The sequence below is a fragment of the Enoplosus armatus genome, chromosome 8 (assembly GCF_043641665.1).
Source record: "Enoplosus armatus isolate fEnoArm2 chromosome 8, fEnoArm2.hap1, whole genome shotgun sequence".
Taxonomy (NCBI): domain Eukaryota; kingdom Metazoa; phylum Chordata; class Actinopteri; order Centrarchiformes; family Enoplosidae; genus Enoplosus; species Enoplosus armatus.
This window is the reverse complement of record NC_092187.1, coordinates 3,146,838-3,168,839: the sequence shown is the minus strand read 5'-3', so window position 1 is coordinate 3,168,839 and position 22,002 is coordinate 3,146,838. Positions and strand designations below refer to the sequence as shown.

General features: G+C 44.0%; 1 protein-coding gene across 1 annotated transcript; it reads right to left on the bottom strand.

The window, feature by feature from the left end:
- Positions 1–8,894: 8,894 nt before the first annotated feature.
- On the bottom strand, positions 8,895–21,497 carry tmem240a (transmembrane protein 240a). The gene is made up of 4 exons (XM_070911141.1): positions 21,441–21,497; positions 20,939–21,045; positions 16,498–16,706; positions 8,895–9,049 (listed from the first exon to the last, which is right to left on the bottom strand). The coding sequence occupies exons 1-4, from the start codon at positions 21,495–21,497 to the stop codon at positions 8,895–8,897; spliced, it is 528 nt and encodes a 175-aa protein (XP_070767242.1).
- Between the last annotated feature and the right edge of the window lie 505 nt (positions 21,498–22,002).

Sequence of the window (22,002 nt, the reverse complement as noted above, 5' to 3'; positions counted from 1 at the left end):
GCCAGAAAGGATAACGCAAACTCCCCAACAGGAATATGACGCAGCTTTGGAGCAGCTGAAGGGCGAGCAGATCCACCTCCAGGGCGAGGAGAGACGGAAAACACTCGCAGAGGAGACCAAGCAAAACCAGGCAGTATGCAATTAACACTGCACGCACCATGCTACTCTGACAGTAAGACACCTACAAGTAATGTATGTATTACATGTGGACGTGATGAATTGTTCTCTGTATCACCTCTAGAGGGCACAATATCAAGACAAACTTGCCAGACAGAGGTATGATGATCAGCTCAGGCAACAGGTAAGCCTTTTTAAATGAAGGCTTGAAATGAATGCCTGCATACCAGACTGGAGCGTTCATCATGTGCTCTTTTTTTCTTTTCTTTTTTTTATCCACAGCAATTCCTCAATGAGGAGAACCTTCGCAAACAAGAGGAATCAGTTGTGAAGCAAGAGGCCATGAGAAAAGGTAGAAGATCAAACCAAATGCACCTTTGCATTTCCACATTATTCATCCTCTCATGATGTTGAGTAAAAACCCCTTCATCATCCCACGTTAAGATGCAGTAAGTAGGATTTGTGCTTCTCCAAAGCAAAGAACGACCATAATATATCTGCAGGGGTCAATAAGGTTGTTGATCAGTACCGATGACTCAGCGCTTACATGGCTCGCTGTGAGATTTGTGGCCCTCTAAAGTCTCGCCTGTGTTGGAAGAAAGCTATCCAGCCCAGCGGAGTTTCAAGACACTCACAAAAGACTTTTATTCTAGTATTTATCATGGTGATGAATTAGTTCTTCACGACACATTTGCATTGGGTCTCTGCTGTAATTAGGCTACTCCTCTTTTTATTTCCTTTTAATTGAACAACAAAACATGGACACGAATAGACCTTTTACAACGGTGTCTTAAGTAAATAAACCAAGAATAAGTGAATGAGTAGTATAGGGGTACATACAGTAATAATCATCAAAACTAGTAGTTCTTTGCGTTTTTAGATGGATCTCATAGATTGAGATACCTGATATTTGACAAAATTTCAATGTTGCTTTGAGGATTTTTTGCTTTTGAAGAAAATATTCAGTTAAAGCTGCACTAATCCATATTTCTGCATTAACAATGGATCAAATGACTGGGTGTAGTGAAACACACAGAGAATTATCACCCGACTCTGCAGTGTCCCTCAACTCTACAGAGCTTTTAGCTTCTGTTGGTAACTTTGCTGTTTTGGTTCAGTCTCGCCGCTCTCATCAACTATGTCAACAGCCACTACAGCATGAAATGCAAAGGAAAATAGAAGGAACTATATCTGTATTTAAATCAGTTTAATCCAGTTTTTGCAAAGCGTAATAATAAGTTAAAGCACGCTGGTTTAAAGTAGCTCATTCGTATCTGCTTCTGTTTCTCCCAGCTACCATTGAACATGAAATGGAGCTGAGACACAAGAATGACCTGCTTCGCGTCGAAGCGGAGGCCAAAGCCCGTGCCCAGGTGGAGCGGGAGAACGCAGACCTGATCAGGGAACAGATCCGACTGAAAGCTGCTGAACACAGACAAACTGTCCTCGAATCTATAAAGTGAGGGCAAAATTAATTTCCACTTTCCTTAATCCTCAGAATAACTGGCGAGTTATCTCCCGGTGTCTCTCTCAGCCGTAAGTAGCTGTTAAACAAAGATCCCAGAGGGCAGCAGTGAGTGTGCGGCTGCCACAGTGGAGGCGGTCAGTGTGATAATTGTGTTTTGTTCCTGGCAGGACGGCAGGAGCGGTGTTTGGGGAGGGATTCAGGGCCTTCGTCTCTGACTGGGACAAACTCACAGCCACGGTAAATCCGTGTCACACTTTGTCACACAGGACTGCAGAGCATTGTGGGAAGCAGTGGCCATCATATTTGATATGCTGTGCACTATTTTTTTTTTAAAGATGTGTGTGTTTGCTGTTTCGCCCTTCACAGGTTGCTGGTTTGACCCTGTTGGCAGCAGGAGTGTATTCTTCCAGGAATGCCACAGCGGTGGCCGGGCGCTACATCGAGGCTCGTCTGGGCAAACCCTCACTGGTCCGGGAGACCTCCAGGTTAACTGTTGCAGAGGCCATCAAACACCCGATCAAGGTCAAACTGCATCCCAATTGTCATGTTTTTGCTATTTATTGTGGTGTGCAGCTTTATATGTAAATAAAAAAAAAAAGTCTAGACAGGGATTGTTTGATTATTTTGGTGTTTTTGAGAACCGCTGTGCATAAATAACAGTGAGATCTCAGGAGTCTTGTTGTAATTGAGGTTTTCGACATCAGCATGCAACAGCTGGTAACGCATCAAATTTTATTTTCCGACAAGAAATTGTTTGAATGGATTTGTTTATTCCTGTATCGTCTGCTGCACATCCAGCTGATCCCGCCAAGTGAACTGGATTTGAGAGAGTTTTAGAACCTCACAAATGCTATCAGTTATACTAATGAAGTGTGTAAAATGAATGAGCAGATTAATTTTATTTCTCAGACACCAAAATAAATGTTCCAAGTAGTTAGTTTCAGGATTGCTTTGGTTATTTTTCACATTTTTATCCGGAAATGTGTGTAATAGATAAGAAACTGAACATTTGAATTCGTCTGTAGCAGAGCAGAAGAGTCACATTGGTGTTTAAGTTTTTCTGTATATTGTGACTGAAATTCTATTTATAAGTGCTCAGATTTCAGACATAATCCCTGTGAATAGCGGTTAACTGTTAAATGACTTGCAATCCCCTCTGTTTGCCCTCGTCTTTAGACAGCCAAGCGTCTCAGAAGCAGGCCGCAGGATGCCTTAGAGGGCGTGGTGCTGAGTGTGAGTCATTTACTGCTCATGGTTTTTCATTGTGCTGTGGATCACACATAGCGCGATGCCGCATTGATGAGATTGTAAACCTGAGATTGTAAACTTCGCGCACACAGGCGGGTTTGGAGGAACGCGTGAGGGACATTGCCATCGCCACTCGAAACACCAGGCAGAACAAAGGCTTGTACAGAAACATCCTGATGTATGGACCCCCTGGAACTGGAAAAACACTCTTTGCCAAGGTATCCTTGCTGCTTTACATCCTAAAATATTGATCCAACCGATTATAGCCAGTTCATGAAAGTCTTTACATCTTTTGGTCAAACCAAAGTGTCTGGTAGGTCTTTAGGCAAAAATCTCTGCCAATGTCAAGTAGTGCATTGTATTTTTCTGGATTGTCAGCATGAGCAGTGACGGCTGAACACGGAAAATAGCACAACAATTATGAAACGTTTCACCACAAAACTTTACAGATATCCCTTTAAAATGTTCATTTACATATTGTACTTGCTACCTGATATTTTTAAGACGGTTGTGCCTTTCCATTATTCTTTTTTGCCTCTCTGTTGTGAACAAAGCTCTTTCCGTTGCCTTTCAGAAACTGGCTCTCCATTCAGGGATGGACTATGCCATCATGACAGGTGGGGACGTGGCTCCCATGGGGCGCGATGGAGTCACTGCCATGCACAAGGTGTTTGACTGGGCCAGCACCAGTAGGCGAGGGTAGGGCACTTTAATTTGCTCCATTAACACTCAATGAATTAGTACTATAATGTGTGTCAGCTGTTAAATATTGACTCTTAATGTTCAATAGTGTAGACCATATGTCATGTTTCACACAGAGCTGCTTTAATTCTGCTGGCTACTTCCATTTAAGGCCTTAAAGAAAATGGTAGTTTTGAAGCTCATTCTCTTTGATGTTCTGTGATTCTCTGCAGCGTCTTGCTATTTGTGGATGAAGCTGATGCGTTCCTGCGCAAGCGAGCCACAGTGAGTTCACCTACAGTGCCATATGCACGGTGATGATGCCCTGTGTTTTAATCATATATTCATGAGTCATGATTTTTGCATCGCAGGAGAAAATCAGTGAGGACCTCAGAGCCACCCTCAATGCATTCCTCTACCGCACTGGGGAGCAGAGCAACAAGTTGGTATTTTACATTATCCTCTGTGCACGGATGCACCTGAAAAGGTCATTGCCATGACTGAAAAGGTCACTGACTGGGGTCTAAGTGGTCTTATTTTTTTCTCCTCAGGTTCATGCTGGTGCTTGCTAGTAACCAGCCAGAACAGTTCGACTGGGCCATTAATGACCGCATTGATGAGATTGTGAACTTTGCGTTACCGGGTCTGGAGGAGAGGGAAAGATTGGTGCGCCTGTATTTCGACAAATTTGTTCTGGGTCCTGCCACTACAGGGAGACAGTGAGTGCACTTACTGTATTTCAATAACCGCTACAGCTGCTGCTCCGTACCAAAGGTGATTTACTACCGCAAAGGAAAGCATTGGTCCCGAGAGGTCGCCTTGCAAGCTCAAGTTGCATAATGGTGTATATAATGTGTTCAGTCCTGAAACCAAAGTGGTGTCTGAGTCTTTACTTATTGCTTTCATGAAATGGTGTTTAAGTCCACAGGAAGTGTAATACAGAAGCTGTTGCAGAGTGCATTGGCCAGTTGAAACCAGTAAATGTACAGATGATCAATGATTAAAGTTAAAGCTTGAGGCTCACTTACCTTCCAAACCTCTTGTGCTTTAACTCAACAGGAGATTAAAGCTGGCTCAGTTCGACTATGGCCTGAAGTGTTCAGACATTGCAAAGCGAGCAGAAGGCATGTCTGGTCGTGAAATCTCCAAACTTGGTGTGGCCTGGCAGGTGAGTAGAAAAACTGTTGACACAAAGTATGAATCTGGTTAGAAACAAATCCAAAGCCAACCTTCTATTAAATTTGTTTTCCTGGAAGGCTGCCGCATACTCTTCTGAAGATGGGGTTTTGACGGAAGTGATGATTGACTCAAGAGTAGATGACGCCATCAAGCAGCATGCACAGAAAATGGACTGGCTGCTGATGGAAGCAGGTGTGGGGGTTGGCAAGGTTGGCGTACTCCTCCCTAAGGAAATGGCTGCAGGATTTGCAACCCAGGAAGCTGCTTCACTCGCAAAAACTGAAGATACAACCCTGACAATGCCACCAGTCCTTCCACTCGAGGTTGTGAGAAATGCTGCACAGGCAGAAGCAGCCACTCTACCTTCAGAAGTGGAGGCAGAAGTTATCCTCAAAGAGGCAGCCACTTTGGTTAAAGAAAGTGAAGTTGTTGCTGCGACAACTGTAGGAACAGTTGACACCATTGTTGAGACAGCCACAGCTGTCCCGTTGGTGCAGGAGGTCGAGGCTATCAAGGACCTGACTGAGGAGGTTCTAGGAACAGCTGTAGCTACAGACACCGTTGTTCCTGAGGTGAAGGATATAGTCACAGAGGTTAAAGAGGGTATACCAGCTCCCACTGTGCAAGAAACCACTGCTGTGAGTAAAGAAGAGCCAACTACTGATGTAGCTGCGGAAGAGACTGAGGCCACAGAAACAGTCAAGGAGGAAAAGGATGTTGGAGCACACTTGGAAACGACAGTCTCTGCGGTTACTCAGGAGAAGGAATTGGACTCCGTTGTATCTAATGTTGTCCAGGAGCCGGAGGCTACAGTAGTTGAACTCTCCCAGGAGATTGTTGTCCAGGAAACTGAGTCAGGAGCCACATGTGTTGAAACTGAAGCCACTAAGGGTGCTGAGGAAGTCACAACTGATGCTGCCAAGGTTGCAGAGGAAATTGCAAACAATGTAGCTCAAGTGACTGAGTCCTTGGCAAGCATTGTAAAAGAGGCTGAAGCAGTAGCAACTGATGTGGCCAAGGTGGCTGATGCCCTAGCCACCATCACTGAGGAGATAGAGGCAGGAGTCACCAAGGAGGTTGAAGCGATGGAAAGTGATGTCGTCAAGGACGCAAATGAGGTTCTTGTGGCAACTGAAGCTGAAACATCAGAGGTTGAAGTGGTTGTGACAGATGTGGTCAAGGAGTCAGAGAGTATTGCTACAGAGGTCGAATCTGCGATTACTGAGGCTGCAGCCAAGGAAGCCAAAGTCACCCTAGCAGAGGTTTCCAAGGACGCAGAAGTCCTAATGACCAGGGAGGTTGACACTGTGGCTACAGAAGATCTAAAACTGCCAGAGACTTCCGAGGTTTCTGCCAAGGAAGCCGAAGTCACCCCAGCAGAGGTTTCCAAGGACGCAGAAGTCCTAACAACCAAGGACGCTGACACTGTGGCTACAGAAGATGTAAAACTGCCTGAGACTAATGAGGTTGCTGCCAAGGAAGCCGAAGTCACCCCAGCAGAGGTTTCCAAGGACGCAGAAGTCCTAACAACCAAGGAGGCTGACACTGTGGCTACAGAAGATGTGAAACTGCCCGAGACTTCTGAGGTTGCTGAGGCCAAAACAACAAAGGCTGTCGAGGAGGAAGAGACTGTAGTAACTGAAGTCACAGATGAGATGAACTCAGCAGCTGTTCCCAACATAGAAACCAAGGTTGATACAGAGACTGTTGGGTCAGAACAGTCTGAGAACCTTGAGAGTCAGAAGTCACCTGCCTCTCAGACTCCCAGCACCGAAGAAGCTGAACACAGTCAAACAGAGAAGCCTCTTTCAAACGAACAGAGTGAAGATTACAACAACAAACCGCAACCCAAGTCTAGTCCGACGAAATGATCACTTGGATATCTTTGATGAAATGCTGTTGTGAATGAGGAGCCGTTGTAATTCTTAAACACTTGAGCCTTAAGTCTGAAACATTTGAATTCTGTTTGCTCTTCTATCAATGTTTGTAACTCAATTACTGTGAATGCCAAGGTTAAGGTGATAGTTTGATTATGGCCTGTAGATTTGCCGGCGTCTGAGTAAAAGGATGTGTGAACCACTGGAATTGTCCGATTATTGCATGCTGCTGTGTTCCTTTCTCTCTTCTGGTCGACATTGCCATTCTGGGTCTGTTTGACATTTTGAAAATTTGCCCTCTAAAAGGGATGTTCTTGCATGTCGACCGGCTCTGGCAAGAGTTCAATTACACGTCTGCAAAATGTTCGTTAAGTACATTTCTTCCCTGGCACTTCTTAGCAAGAGCGCTGGTGCAGTCGAGACCTACCCTTGACAAGTATTTTTTTTTTTTCACCTTTCATAGAAAGACTGGGTTCAGCCAGACCCTTATTTCAATGTACTGTGGAGATACTCTGTAGGCCTGAAAATGTGACATTGGGTCCACAGTAACCCTGCTTCCCCACAGTTTACACCAGGTGTTTGACATGTGTTTTGTCTTCTCCTGCTAGTCATACAGGTGTTTTACAAACATGGTGCTATGTCCAGGCGGCTATGTGATCTTTCTCACACGTGCACAATCAAGAAATCGCACGATAAAATGCACCAACATTGATATTCGTGTTGAAATGTTTGAGAGAAAATGAATCATCAACAACTTTCAGCTGTAGTTTGTATTTTCAAAATGATTGACATTGTGAATACCTGTGGCGGACAATATTTGGCACTGTCCATGCAGATTGAAGAGTTTTGTAATTGCTAAATACCCAACCAAGGTAAAATATCCTTTTAAACGTCCTCATTGTCACTGGAACATGTCAAATTGTGCCGGTGGATAATAGTGAAGTGCTTTTCTCAGTTGCATCAGGATGTCATTGGCATTGTTAGTCATTTCAGAAGTGTTGTTAGTCAGTGGTTATGAAATATCTATTTGAATTATAATAAACCAAACTGAAGTTGTCAGCAGGACCTCTATAGCCTGCCTGCCGCTGCTCTGAAATAACCTCTAGCTATGAGAATGTGTTCCATGTTCGCTCATATGATTGGAATGACACAATCAAACATCAGAGGTCACTGTTGTGCTTCAATGGCACTTTTAATAAAACAGACATTTCATCCTCACAACAGCAATGTCTGGACAGAGAGGACGAGGGGGGGCTGGGTGAGGGTTCCCTCTGCTGATAGGCTGGTTGCTCCTGATAAGTGAGAGGGAATTGGATAAAGAAAATTGAACTGTGCTGTTGAGCACAGTGTGGGGAAGATGGAGAGGTGTATGTGTGTGTGTGTGTGTGTGTGTGTATTGAACTGACTCATCTTGGCTGGCATTTATTTCTCATCCTGTGTCTGCTAAAGAATGATAATATAGCAAAGAGAACCCCGACCACAACCGTACAGGCTCCCCTCCCCCTCACATATTTACAGGAAAAATTAATACATTCAGTTAATTCACTAAGTAACAAAGCTAATTAATCTGTGTTTTTAGCAGAAATCACATGGTTTCACATCCAGTTTTCAAACAGACTCGTCTTTCTGTCCCATTCCTATTCCTATCTTTACCCACACGGTCCATCGTTAGGTTTTCTATTGATAAACAACTCACACAAAAATCCCCCCACGCACCCCCTTTTAAAGACTCTTAAATCCCACTTGCCCGTATGTATCACTATTTACAGAAGCAGCAATCTAACCATCACAAAAAACCCACCCACCCACCAGTCTCATTCGCCCCTCCCCACGCCAACAAAGTCCCACTCCCACCCAATAGAGAAAAAAAATATCCTGACACCTGTCTTGCCGCCCCGTTCCATACACTGCCCACATCTTACCCTGTTCTAAAAGAGCATGCCAAGTTTAACAATGAACACAGAAAATGTCTCTATACAGAAAAAACACCCTTAAAAATGTTTTCTTTTTTCTTCCTCCTCCCACAATGGTGGACATGGACATAAGACAAGATTTCAGTGGCAACAAATAATTGTCATCTTGCTCCATTTTGGGATTTTTTTTAGTGCTGACAGGGGCCGGGTTTAGGCATAAGAAAGTCCTGTCAAAGGGGTTTAAGGGGGCCATGTTATGAACAGTGGGAGGGCAGTTTTCCAGGGTCTCTGAGGCAACAGTTGGCCAAGGGGCAGTTTGGGATGAGGGGTTTTGGAGAGGAGAGGAGAAGGATTTTTAGGGGAGGGGGTCTAGGATTTTTTTTTTTTTTTTGTTATTTTGTTTTTTTAGAGTCAGAGGTGGCGGGGACTAGGGTGGCCGTTGTGGTAGAGCTTCTGCTTGATGTGGACCATGTTCCCGCTGGAGTCTTCCAGCTGTCTGAGCTGGGCTCGGCGACGGAGGTCTCGAAGGTTGCAGAACTGGGGCAGCCATGACCAGGACGGGGTATCTGGAGGAAGAAGACGAGAGGCAACAGAGGAAGCAGGTGTTAGCTTGCGGCCAGCAGCTTATATTGGCCTTTTCTTGAATGCTAGAATTGAACAGAAGGATTAGTTGTCTATTGGAAGTTGTTTTTGATTCCTGAAAATAGAGCCTGGAATCACAGAGTGAGTCACAGTTGGATCCCATCCAAATAATATATGCGATTATTATGGCAAGAAATACAACATCCATTGGAAATACTCTGCAAAACTGTAAAAAAGTAAATGACTAAAAACACATGAATGACAAAACAAAGCAGCCGTGAAACCTGTCGTGTATTTATGTACTGCTTTTTAGATCGTTGAGATTTAAAACAGTCAGTGGCATAGCCAGCGTTGTAGAAATACTGAGGTCATGAGTCCTACATGCAGCTTTTAAAAGTAAGATTTCTTTTGCCAAGTTTTGTTTAACAAAACAGCAGTCGCCTTCAGGTTATACTATTTCATCATTTGGATTTATTCAAAAGTGATTTAATGTCTTTTTTTTTAATGTAAATGTTACAAAAATGCAAGCATTGATGCCTAGAAAGCGGGTGCCTGTAAGCAAAGTTGCTGGTGACACTGATGCCAGAGTGTCGATACTTTGTCATAATCACAACATGTCACAACATTGATTACTTCCTTCTCTGCGCCCCCACGTTACTCCTGTTCACTGCTGTACATGAAAAAGTGTACCGGCTGTATATGTGCTTCACTGTTTAAACCAACACTGTCTTGCTTTTGTAGTTGTGCAGACACGAGCAAAGACAACTGCGTGCAGGCTTTCGGACGACGACACAGCCAGACATCACACTCATGAGATCAAGACACACAATAGTGTAAAGTCCTTCTTAGCCTGGTTTTCTGGCTCCAAATCCAGTTAGAGGCAGAAAAGACATAACAACGAGCAACACAGAGGACTGATCTCTGTGCAGTGAACTGTCCTTTTCGATGTTATTGTGAACGAGACGCTCATTCTCTCCTGTAATACCGCGTGTATGAATTAAGGGCTAGGTTGATATTAACTCGTCATTTTGTCGATCTCTGATATGATTCCTTTTCTTTTCATTGCCATGCTCAGTGTCTGTGGAGAGTTGGAGTGTTCCCTGATAGTCTAACTTCTGCTTCTCGACCCTGACAGGAACACAACTCAAAATCACACCTTCCATACAGCATTTAGTGTTTTCAAAGATGGGCCAGTTAAACCAAAAAAAAAAATGACCCAGAATAGGATGCATTGAGGTTTTTGTGAGTTATGAGCTCCACACAGACCTGAGACTGGAAGAGCTGATGTTTGATATGTTTCTTTAGCCACCAGCTTCATCATAGCTGCAACAGCTTTTAATTCTGGGGGAAAAGGGGTGACTTTTTTCAGTGAGGGCAGAGCGACCGAGACAAGATAAAAGATTGGAACATTGAAATATTGGATGTGAATGGTAAATGGCATCAATCTCTCCAAGTGCACCATGGTGTTGCCCTTGATTCTTCACATTTGTTTTTGGGCTGTTGCACATGTGACAGTGTCTTGGCATTATTTCTCTACTGTCAAAAGGATTTTGGACTGAGATTAAGGCTGAACCCTCATTTTTTTTATGTGTCAAATGTGTCTTCCTTGTCTTTGACCAATTAGCAGCCCCCATGCTGTGCATACAGAATACACAGGCTTTATAAAAGAAAGGCCGACCTGGGATTTTGTGAATGTGAGGTGTATGACTGGAAGAGGGGAATGGCGGAGCAGGAGCAGACATTCGTGCTTGTCAGGTTATAAACTGGAGCCGGCGAGGCGGAGCGAGGTCCACAGAGACAGCAGAGAGAAAAGGAGGGGAGAGCCCCAGACAGCAAACCCAGTAGCAAATGGCCCTGCTCTGGGATGAGCAAGAGGAGGGGTGGAGTTGGGCAGGAGGGGGGGGGTGAGGTGTTGGGTGGAAGGGAGGTGAGAAGGGAGAGAGAGCGAGTGAGTTATTTATAGCTGTGAATGGGTATGCTGTCCACAAGGACTGCTCTGAAGGGTATCCAAAGGAAAAGGGGCAACGAAGACAGGCTTCTCTCATTTGAATAAAAGGATGGGGATGGAGACGGAGTCGGGAGAAATGATAATGCGTGGCAGAAAATGGGAGGCGAAGGCACAATTGTTATGCTCTTTTAGAGGAGAGGGGGGTTAATGCTGAACGCCAAGTCATCATTTTGTCCATTTTGGAGATAGTTTTTGTGTTTGTCTTTCTTTACAAAGGAGACTCTGGTATCAGATATTCAGAGCACATCAGCGATAGGTGGGGGGGGGGGGGGGGGCAGCAGGAAGCATTGTAAAGGAAATGGCCAGGAGTAGATTCAATAAGTGAAGAGGGAGGAGCTAGAGATAGAATTAGGAGGGGGAAAAAGCAGTGGGAATCAATGTGCATCTCAATGCACTGTGTGTGTGTGTGTGTGTGTGTGTGTGTGTGTGTGCTTCTCACTTGCCATTCCAGCTGCTCTCTCTCATTCTATTTATAGCTCTGGAGGAGAGAGAGAGTGTGTGTGTGTGTGTGTGTGTGTGTGTGTGTGTGTGTGTAAGTGGGGGTGGGGATGTGACAGCATCTCCATCCTGCACACACACATACACACACCCTTCCCCGCTCTGTCAGCCTCACCTTCACTCCTCATCTCGGGGAGGCTAAACAAGTGTGACCTAGCATCAACGTCACTGCCTACACACACACACACACACACACACACACACACACACACACACACAGAAGCGAGGGGCATTCCCTCCCAGTACAAAAGAAGAAGCCTATATCCCCCCACTCTATAACTGCTGCTAATGAATATGGATGTTCCCTCCTCTCTGGGTGTTTTTTTAAATTTTTTTATGATGATGTATTTCACACTGGAGAAAACAGCGTTGTCTCACTCGCTGCTGCAAAAACCTTCCACACCTCTGAGCAAAGCAGCAGCCTGCAACTATCAAAGCTTGTACAATTCAAGCCCCTTGTTTGTTGTAGCAGCTCCTAAAAACACTGAAAAATCTGAACACCGCATGATATTTTCTATCTTAAGAACCCATAATAGCGCACTTTGAGTTTGATTTCAAAGAACTAATCATCCTTTGATCGTTGCTTGATACTTTCCCATCCTGCCTGAGGAGCTTTTCCATGGCGGCCCAAGTATCCAGGTCACACATCACCTACTTTAGCATTATCCTTAAAACTGAGGATCCAGGCCACCTCCACAACACAGGCCTGCCCCAACACTGTGTGCCGCACAGCAGAGAGCAGACAGAATGTTCAACCCGTTTCTCCAAATCCTGTTTGTAAGATCTTTGCTACAACATTCGGTATCTTTTAAATGTAGCTTATTTGTGCCAAAAGAATGCAAAACCTCTGTTGATGTTTCCCTCTGGAGTGTGATCCTGGCTGGGAGGAAAGGGCCTGTGAAGCTGCCATGACCGTGAGACACTAAAACACTAATCCAGGATGCTAACACTCAGCTCATCAGTGAACATCTTGCCACAGCGCACAGAGATGAACCCTCTGCGTTGCCGGGGGTTGACGTCTCTTCAGCCGAGCGCTAGACTTCATGCATGTCATGTCGTGATCCCCCACGCGAGTCCAACGGCTGCTTTTATTTCTTTGCTTGTGTCTGCACAAACACGCAATGGTTGGTGAACTATACACCACATGTTCTGTCTCATTAAACCTGCCGCATTCCTCTTCTTTCTTTTTCTTTTTTTTTTTTTAGTAAGTAACATGCATCCTTCATCTGTCAGGAGGAGATGATAAGAGAAATGAAAGAGATATTTCAGAGAGAGCGCTGACAGGAGACAGGAAATTAGAGAGCAACTATCACACTTGGTTGGATTTAAACACATGGTATGTGGGAATGTAGCTTTCACTACACCACAGCAGATGGTGGGGGTGAAGTCACTTCTCCATCTCTCTGATTCTCGAGCCTGGTTTGGACCAGTCTTGGTAACCGCTGTGTATGTGTACTCATATATGTATTGCACTGGTTATCGCACAAAAGCAATGCATGTTTCAAACAAATAACAGCTTGGCCAGATTTTCTCATTAGACATCAAATTTCTCAAAGTACTGCACAATAATTCAGTACATCTTCAGTGTAATGACTGGAATGAATTGACAAGCTGTGCACTTTTACACATCGAAGACACAGTCTGTGGCTTTCTGCAAACCTGTAAATATAACCCCCATTTTACACATCATGTATAGTAGCTGTAATGAATGGTTCTTATTCTCATGTTTCCCTTACCTCTATCAACTCACGGTCATATTTATGTGTCACAGGGCCAGAGTTCAACCAGGACCTTGTTACTGTGGTGCAGCAGTGCTAACTACTGAACCACTGCGCAGTCGGGAATGTTCTCAATGATTGGCCTTGACGTGCACACATCTCTGGGACATACAGCTACTCTTGAGGCGAAAGCAATATCGTTAGTTGAGTTAAAGGACCTGCACATCCAACTTAAATCTGCGGTGATTTTAATTATTTCGGCTGATTAGACATCTTTTCAGGACTGTGCCGGAGTGCACAGACTGTTAGCTTTGTTGGGTGGGACGAATACACCTGAATGTCACTGGGTGTGCTGCAAAACGAGATCAGCACATTGCTGGTTTGTGCCGGTAGAGAGTGGTTTCTGCTCTAGTTCAATTAGGCATGCAAAAGGACACGTGCCAACTTAAATCGACAGCTCTGTGCGACAAGAAAACAAAATACCACACACGTACCAATGGCATCATAAACAATACAGACAAACAAACACATATTTCCCGTGGCGTGTCTCAGCTGAATTCAAGTGGAAAAGGTACTGCACGGTTTCTGCCAACTCTTATAAGCTGTGAAAAGATGAATTTAATTTTCTGATTCAGCGACTTAAAGTCATCCCCGCTCAACAACCTGCTCCCAATCTTCAATGTAGCTTCCGTGTAAAAAGATTAAAACCACTTTCTATAATAAGTATAGGGTTGCTCTAGGATCATTAAAGGAACAGTTTGACATTTTAGGAAGTATGCTTATTTGTTTTTTCCCTGAAAGTTACATGAGAAGATAGAGACCACTCTCATGTCTCTGCAAGTGAGTAGCTTAGGGGAAACAGCTGGCATTGGCTCTGACCAAAGCTCAAAAATACGCCTACCAGCACCTTTAGAGCTCTGTTGAGGTTGATGGGCCCCACTCAGTCGTGGAGTCCCCCAAGGGTCTATCTCGGATCCCTGAACTTTCTCTATTAATATGCTCTCCTCGGGGTACTCTCATTGGGGTACCCTATCATAGCTGACACGCTGTTTCAAAGTCCAATAAAGCTTTGCATTCATGTATCCTGCATTATGTTGTGTGTCTCTCTCATAATAAGTGCTGGATGTCCAAACATTTTAAAGACTCCAAGAGATCCTAACAATTACCCCTCCTGGCCCCTGTACAAGCGCTACTAATTATCTTATGTGTAGTCTGGTTAGCCTGTCAACAAACATGAAGCGTACTGCCCACAATCTCAGGTCTGTCATTAGAAGCTCAAGTGGTGTAATTGTGTTTTATTTAACAAGGGCACATCCGTAAGATGATATCTTTTCCTTTATCTGCAGCCCTGGAGAAGGTCATGCATGCTTCTATCACCTCCAGGCTTGATTGTTGTGACGCATTTGTGGTCTTAGCAGGAGAAATATCAACATACTACAGTTGACTGAGAACACCGCTCAGAGGCTAATCGCACTCTCCAAGAAAACTGACCACATTACCTAAATCCTTGTTTCCCTTCACAGACTGCCTGTTAATTGTAGAATTGATTTTAAGGTTTAAATCAGCTTATTTGTGTGATTTGTCGACCCCAAGTGAGCCTGATTGCTGCTCTTAAGATCCTTTTTCAGGGCCCTTCTAATGATGCCCAAGTCTCTCCTCATCACCAAGGGAGACCTCTGTTTACTGTCTGGGCCCCTCAGCTGTGCAGGTCCGTGCATGAGGATCTCAAGCTTTCAAAGCTAGTGTCCTATTTTAAATCCTTTGCCTCACTTTTATCTTTCAGCATTCTCCAATTTTATATTCATACTTTTATTTCATAATTTTCAGTATGTTAATACATTTTGACAATCTATAAAGCTATCTTTACCTTACACTGTATAATACTTTGTATATAGAAGATGATTCTTTATCATTAACGTAACATGCATGCTTTTGGTCTTCCCACTGAGGTTTAACTCGACCAAGTGTTAATTGGAGGTTGCGTCATCTCCATTATTTCAGTTCCCATTAATATTCTATTTCATTTTACTGCATTGCTTTGCTATTTTGCTCTTGCAGTGTCCCCGATGAGAGCATTAACTTAGCATAATACAGTGGTGCACAGAGGCTATAGTAAGCAGAGGTTATTCTGTCAGACCCGGCTTGGAACACTAAACGTCTGACATTTAATCCAAACCATTGCTGAAAAGTGATTCAACCAAACATGCTGAGAAGTGATATGGTTTGACATCGGCTGTCACAAGGACATCGACTTTTCTGTTTGGTCCAATCTTTTTAACACAGCATTTTAGCTAAGGGGCTAATACTTAAAGACCTGCTAGAGCATAGCAATACAATACGGTGGTTACACTACTGTGTGCCATATTTACCATGTAAATATCTGTAGGGAATTTAATGTGAATCAGCAGTTTGTGACAGAAACAACAAAAAAGGAATAATTCGAGACCTGTCTTTTAAAAAGTGCTGCTTTCATATTCTCTATCCTGAATTTGGATAAAATGGTAGTTACAGTCACTTCTGTTTTTGAGAGTCGATATTATCGCAGTTCTCATTGAGGTATGATTTTGTTGTCTCATTGAATAATTTTCCTATAAATAATGAGTTTAATATATTCAGAACATAGTAATTACATTTAATGGTGGTGCTATTACATTAGCATATGACTACTGTTGTTTCCTGAAAACACATTAGGAGGATTATTAGTGAAATAAGGTTTGGGGTATTTTGGCAGACAGCAATTTAAATTTAGTTTTACCTCAACTGAGCCTATGTCTGAATCATCACACAGTTGGAAGGTTTAGCTATGATTTTCCGAGAAGTCGCAGTAAACTGAAGGAAAAAAATAGTGAGAGGAGCCAAAAATGGGCCAAGCAATGGGGGGGAAGGTCATTTACCAGAGCTCCACCAACTGCTGTGTTAACCTGGCAAGCACTTGCACATGCAGATACATGGTGGATAGACACAAATACACAGATTTCTGCATACAAGCATTTTGCTGATGCAATTTGCCCCACAAATCCTGCTTTAAATTGTAGATACTTTGTTATTTCCCCCGTGAACATGTTGTTTCCTGTCATGCAGCGGTCCATTCACACAAACCCAAAATGAATAGAGAATGATTTGTATGGTATTTTAGGGATTGCTGAGCTCTTGTTTGAGTTGTGTTCATGTGTATCTGCAGCAGACCAGCAGACAGTGTCCAGCTTACCGTAGTAGCGGCTCGCCCTCCAGGCCCTGACGGCACAGTGTAGGACTCCGTCCAGCCACAGCAGCAGCCAGCTGATGCAGAAGCCCAGCAGCAGCCCCAGCATCAAGTCCATCTCCTGCTTGGTCACACTGTCACTCACAAAGTAGTTCTCTGATGAGTCCACCAAGGAATGGTCCCCATCATATGGGATTACATAGTGGACATGATGCCTAGGGGGGAGGACAGGCAGGGGAATGGAAATATTAGATATACACAAACCAACATATCATTTTATGAATCAAAGATACAAATTAACATTTCTTAGCCATCTCAAAGACATAGAGTTGGGTGACAAACTAAAGGAAAAACCAACATAAAGTAAACTATTTGGCTCCCACCGGCCTCCAATCCAGCTTCAGTGTTGCTCACATATATTCACTGGAGCTCTACTGGAGGGATGAGCGCCATTCTTCCAATAAATATTCCCTCATTTTGTGTTTTGATGATGGTGGTGGAAAGGGGCTGTATAATACGCATAATACATAACCAGGTCGGGTAACTGTGAAGGCCATAGCATATGACTCACATCATTTTCAGACTAATCAGACCATTTAGTGAGCCCCCACATCCTGTATGGATACATCTATATTTGTTATATTTGTTTCTCCACTTACTAACTTATTTAGGTGTTACCTTTATTTTGTCACTCGCCTGTATAACCTTTCCCTGAAAAAGGACGTTCCAAATGTCCTTGACCCCGAGGATCATGGACAGTTTGAAGATATACATATAGTGTATTTAAGCCATTTTTGTGTGTATATATATATATATATATATAAAACTGTCTACCTTATATATGGCGTTTTTTTATATTTTATTACCCATTCTAACTTGGATGATGTCTAGAGATTTCTATCTAAATTTGAATCAAATTGCACTAATCTGCACTTTGCTGGAAACCCCCTGAAGCCCTCTCAAGGACCCTTGGGGATCCCAAGGCAGCACTTTAGGCAGCTGTGGCTGAAAAAATTTAAGGAGACTGGCTTGTGATTGTGAATGTTCAGAAAAAGCTCTCCGCCTGAAATAAGAATAAGCAACACCCTGCTTCCTCCTTCCGCGACTGCTGTTATCTTTTAACAAGGATTTACTCCAATATCCAAACAGGTGAGGGCCATATCTGCTCTGTACAAACCTTTCTGGATAAATACAATTTAAAGACAAATACATCATTTAAGATGCACCAATTGTTTAAGTACAGTTCTTGAATTATCTCACAACTAGCAATGGGCTTCGTCATTTTCACGTCATTTTGGAAAATCACTCTAAATCCAAACAGGTTTTTACTAGAAGGTCTCTTTACGTTTGTTCCAAGTATGAGAGACATGAAAAGACTCAACGTGAATCCAGTTTTAATTGTTTTTCCTCAAATCCACGGGGTGTGTGTGATTGCCGCTAACCAGGTGTCCGCGTCTCACAGGATAAGAAAGAGGAACTGTGGTGAAAAATATGGAAATGTTACATTGATAGAATGCAAATTTGAAGACAACTGGTGTTAGCAGTAGATCTGTGATAACACGCATGACAACACCCCATACAGCTCTGTGCATCAACTGTTGCAGCAGCTACCGACCGACAGTCATCCTCGTCTTTACGCTCACTTTGCCAAATTGTCCAGCGTTGACTCGGCTCGTGTGAGTCTTACTATACTGGTATTACCTTCCTTCTCCTGAGAGAGGATGAAGGCTTTTTCCAATCTAACAACGCAGGCAGTTGTCTGACAAACACTGCAAGGGAGTGAGTACAGATACACACCTCTGCTCAAACACTTTGGGACGTTGCATTGATAACAGGTTTGGACTGATGCAGCCTTTTAAGGTCATTAACACTTTTTTTTTTACAATAAACGAGTTCTCTGGTGATTTACTATTGCACTTCAATACATTTAAAGGGTGTGCAAGAGACAGATTTACATTTTTAAATAAATATCTGCTTTGCCTATCACTGACTGACATAAAATGATGAACTGGAAGTCAGCTGAAAGTTTTACTGATGTGCCCGACTTGTCTGGCGCACGTTGAGGAAGATTGAGGGAGTATCAAGAGCACCTATGGACAAATAAAATATCTCCACCCACAGAAATGCAACCTCATTAACAGAAAATCCACCCATGCCGTTTGATTGACAGATGATCTCTGGGAAGTGCAGTGCAGAAACACCACAGCACTTAGTACTGAATATGGAGGAAAAAAAACAACAGATCTTGCAGATTAGCACCTTAAGTATCTTGCTGAAGGAGTAGCAGGGCCACATGGGGGATCAAACCCCCTGTCGGAACCTCACTGACATGAGCCATACAGCCACCGAGGTCCATTAACACCAAAACATTTACTCAAGAAAAACAAAACCAAGCTTTGTGTAAAGATTCCTGCAGGTGTTTTTCTTTTCCCTCTTTGCCCAAATTCCTGTAAATCAAATAAAGGATTATTTCATGCTGCCTGTGTACCTTTTAAGTTTAAAGTCCTGTTCACCTGCACCCTGCATGTGGCCTTTTCTGGTATAAAAAAAATGATTTAATTTAATTTAAAAGAACATTTAGATAGATCTCATTCTACAGCATGACGCCAATAAGCAGGGCGCACCTGGCAACACACACACAGCCCACTCCTAGGTTATTGTAGGCCAGGCTTCGCCCCGTCAGAGAAGCTACAACTACATCCAAATCAGAGCACAGAGGCTGCCAAAGAAAATGACACTGGCTGTGTCCTCAAGCTTGATAAGGTGAGCGCTGTGGGCGTCACGACACCTCCACACCTCACGGATGGGAGGGCAGGCGAGTGAAGTCCAAGCTCAGCTCTGCTCTGTTTATTCCCTCCCTTGTTTCTGCTGGATATGTGAAAGCAGATGACTGAGTCTCATTCAGTAGTGTCTCCAGGTCAGTGAAAGACACTGTGCGGGTACAGTAACCTGAACACTAGCAGGTGGGCCAGTGATTTGGAGTTTCACTGTTTTATCAGTGCCTGTGCATTGCTAAATACCTGTCTTGGTTAAAAAAAAAAGATCATTTTGGCATTATAAATACAGAAATTGCTACTTTATGCTGCTACTTTATTTAAATCCCGCTTGCATTCACAACCGAGACCCTTTTGGCAGTAGCACGGATGACATGATTGTCAAAATATTACTCAATAAGACTATCAGTGGTGCATCATCTCATCACAAATCCTGTCTCCAAACATATTTTCCTGTCTTGATTAGTCCATATCAAATCACATCCGTCAGTGTGTGCGAGAGGCCTTTCCAAACTTTCACTCAGATTACCCCTCCCTGACAAGCGTAATCGAATAGCACCTGATGATGACCCATTTCTGGATTTGCAGGCTAAAAAAAAAACACAAAACAAAACAAAGACACACTGTGGATGCTGCTAACGAACTGCTAGTACATCTACCCCCTCACTGCAGCGTGCACACTATAGGCTGCTGTTTTGTTTTAATGTGCATCTGTTCAGCTTGCACCAGCAATGAACAGTGACATTTCCCTCCCCAAAAACACTGATCCCTTCTCCTGGCTGCGGCTAGGCTGCCTGCAGGACATGGGTCGGCCACGATCTAATATCTGAGGACAATATAGGTGTGAGTCTATTGGATAAAAGGACTCTTACTTTAAATCTTGCTCCAACACTGTTGCCATACCCTCAGGCACTGAGACCAGGAGAAAAAAAAAGAAGAAAAAAAAAAGCAGAGAGGCCCACTCTGCTCTGTGTGTCTGCTCATACAACACAGCCTGCTGTATTACATGCATGCTGCTGATGGAAGATGCATAATAACGTTCATCCAATCCGAATTAATTTATTAATGAGTGTCTTGCTGCTGTCCCCCCCCACCCACACTTCAAACCTGCTCTCACTGTGACAGCACAAACAGCAGGTGCCCTCAGCCCCATAGCACTTCTTAAGCCATAACCAGCTCACTTCAACGCTCATATGTTCATAATTGGCCCAGCAGGTTTATATTCTCGCAGGCCTGCGTGAGTCGCACAGTGCACTTGATGCTCAGATTGTTTTTTTTTTGAACGGCCTTATATTGCTCATAGTTCATTACCTATTTATGGCTCCGACACACACACACACACACACACACACACACCTTCGTATATGCAGCAAAGCCGTAATCCTAGCAGCAGATGTAGGCAATATAATAAAAAATAATAAAAAAAAAAAACACGCCGCGACCAAACGTGTCGTCGGGCTTTCTGTCGGAGCGAATGATGAAACCTGTAAGAAGATGGAAGAGAACAGCCAGGCTGCTTCACCGCCACCAATCTTCGAGGCCTCTTCTGCAAATTAAGAATTGACGGGTGGAGAAAAAAAAAAAAAAGAAACACACACACACACACACACACACACACACACACACCACCACCATGTTTATCCCAAATATTGTGCGAGGACGACGGCATTTACCTTCCACAGTTGCAGTGACAGACGCGGTCCTCCCCTCGTAGATGCGGTAAGATGTAGTTGTGAAAGCGGTCCAGTAGTGCGTTCATGTCCATTAAACAGGCTATCGCCTGCAAAGAACCATGCAAGTCAGCTGGGACATGTCAAGCAATAGGCTAGGCTATTCCTACAGACAGCGGGGGATTCTTTTCATTCTTGTAAAGATGCATAACAACACGGAGGACCGCGAAGGAGAGGAGAGCAAATAGCCCTGGCAGATCCTCCTCGATTCTAAGAGAGGGGGGACTCTCGCCTCAAAACGGACTTAGATTATTTATTTATGACAGCAGGTAATTATAGGTAGGCTAACCTACTTCCACATGTCACTGATAGGCCTGCTGCCGAGGTGGTTCCCCGCACAATGCGATACATTTACGGCACATTTGTGATAAATCTGGTCGCATATTAGCCTCAGCGGGTACATTCAAAAGCCTTATTGTGGCTGAGGGAGGTGGTGGTGTCTTACCATTACAACTGAAGCACCAAGAATCATGAAAATCATGGTGGTTGTGATCATATGCATCAAAACTTCCAAACTGGCCGCCGTCCTGTAAGCCCGGGGGGTTTCTACCCGCGGCGGTGGAGACGCTCCGGCTGGGCTCTGGGCGCTCTGTCCCGGCAGGAGCCGCTCATGGAGCCGCCGCGCCGCTCCTGGCTCCCCGTCCCTTCAAACTGCCCGGTCTCCCTCCGTCCCCTCCTTTCACACGGCAAGCCGCTCTCTCAGCCCTCACTGCGCCCTCTCCATCCAAGTATTTCCCCCCCCCCGGTCGGTCGGATGCGGCTTCCGCTCGCTCCAAGGAGGCAGTCCTCTCCTAATTACCGATGCAAAAGTGATCCGTTCTCCCAGGTGCGTTTCTATCTCTATCCCAGTTTAAAAAACCATGAAGAAAACAGGAGAAGAGCTCCCTCGGTATCCTCTCTCTCTCTCTCCCCCCCCCCACCTTTTCCAAGTTATTCCAAACCGGCGCTGTGCTTTAATACCGGCGAATTCTGTCCTCCATCGGCGAAAACGGTCGATTTCTCTCGCC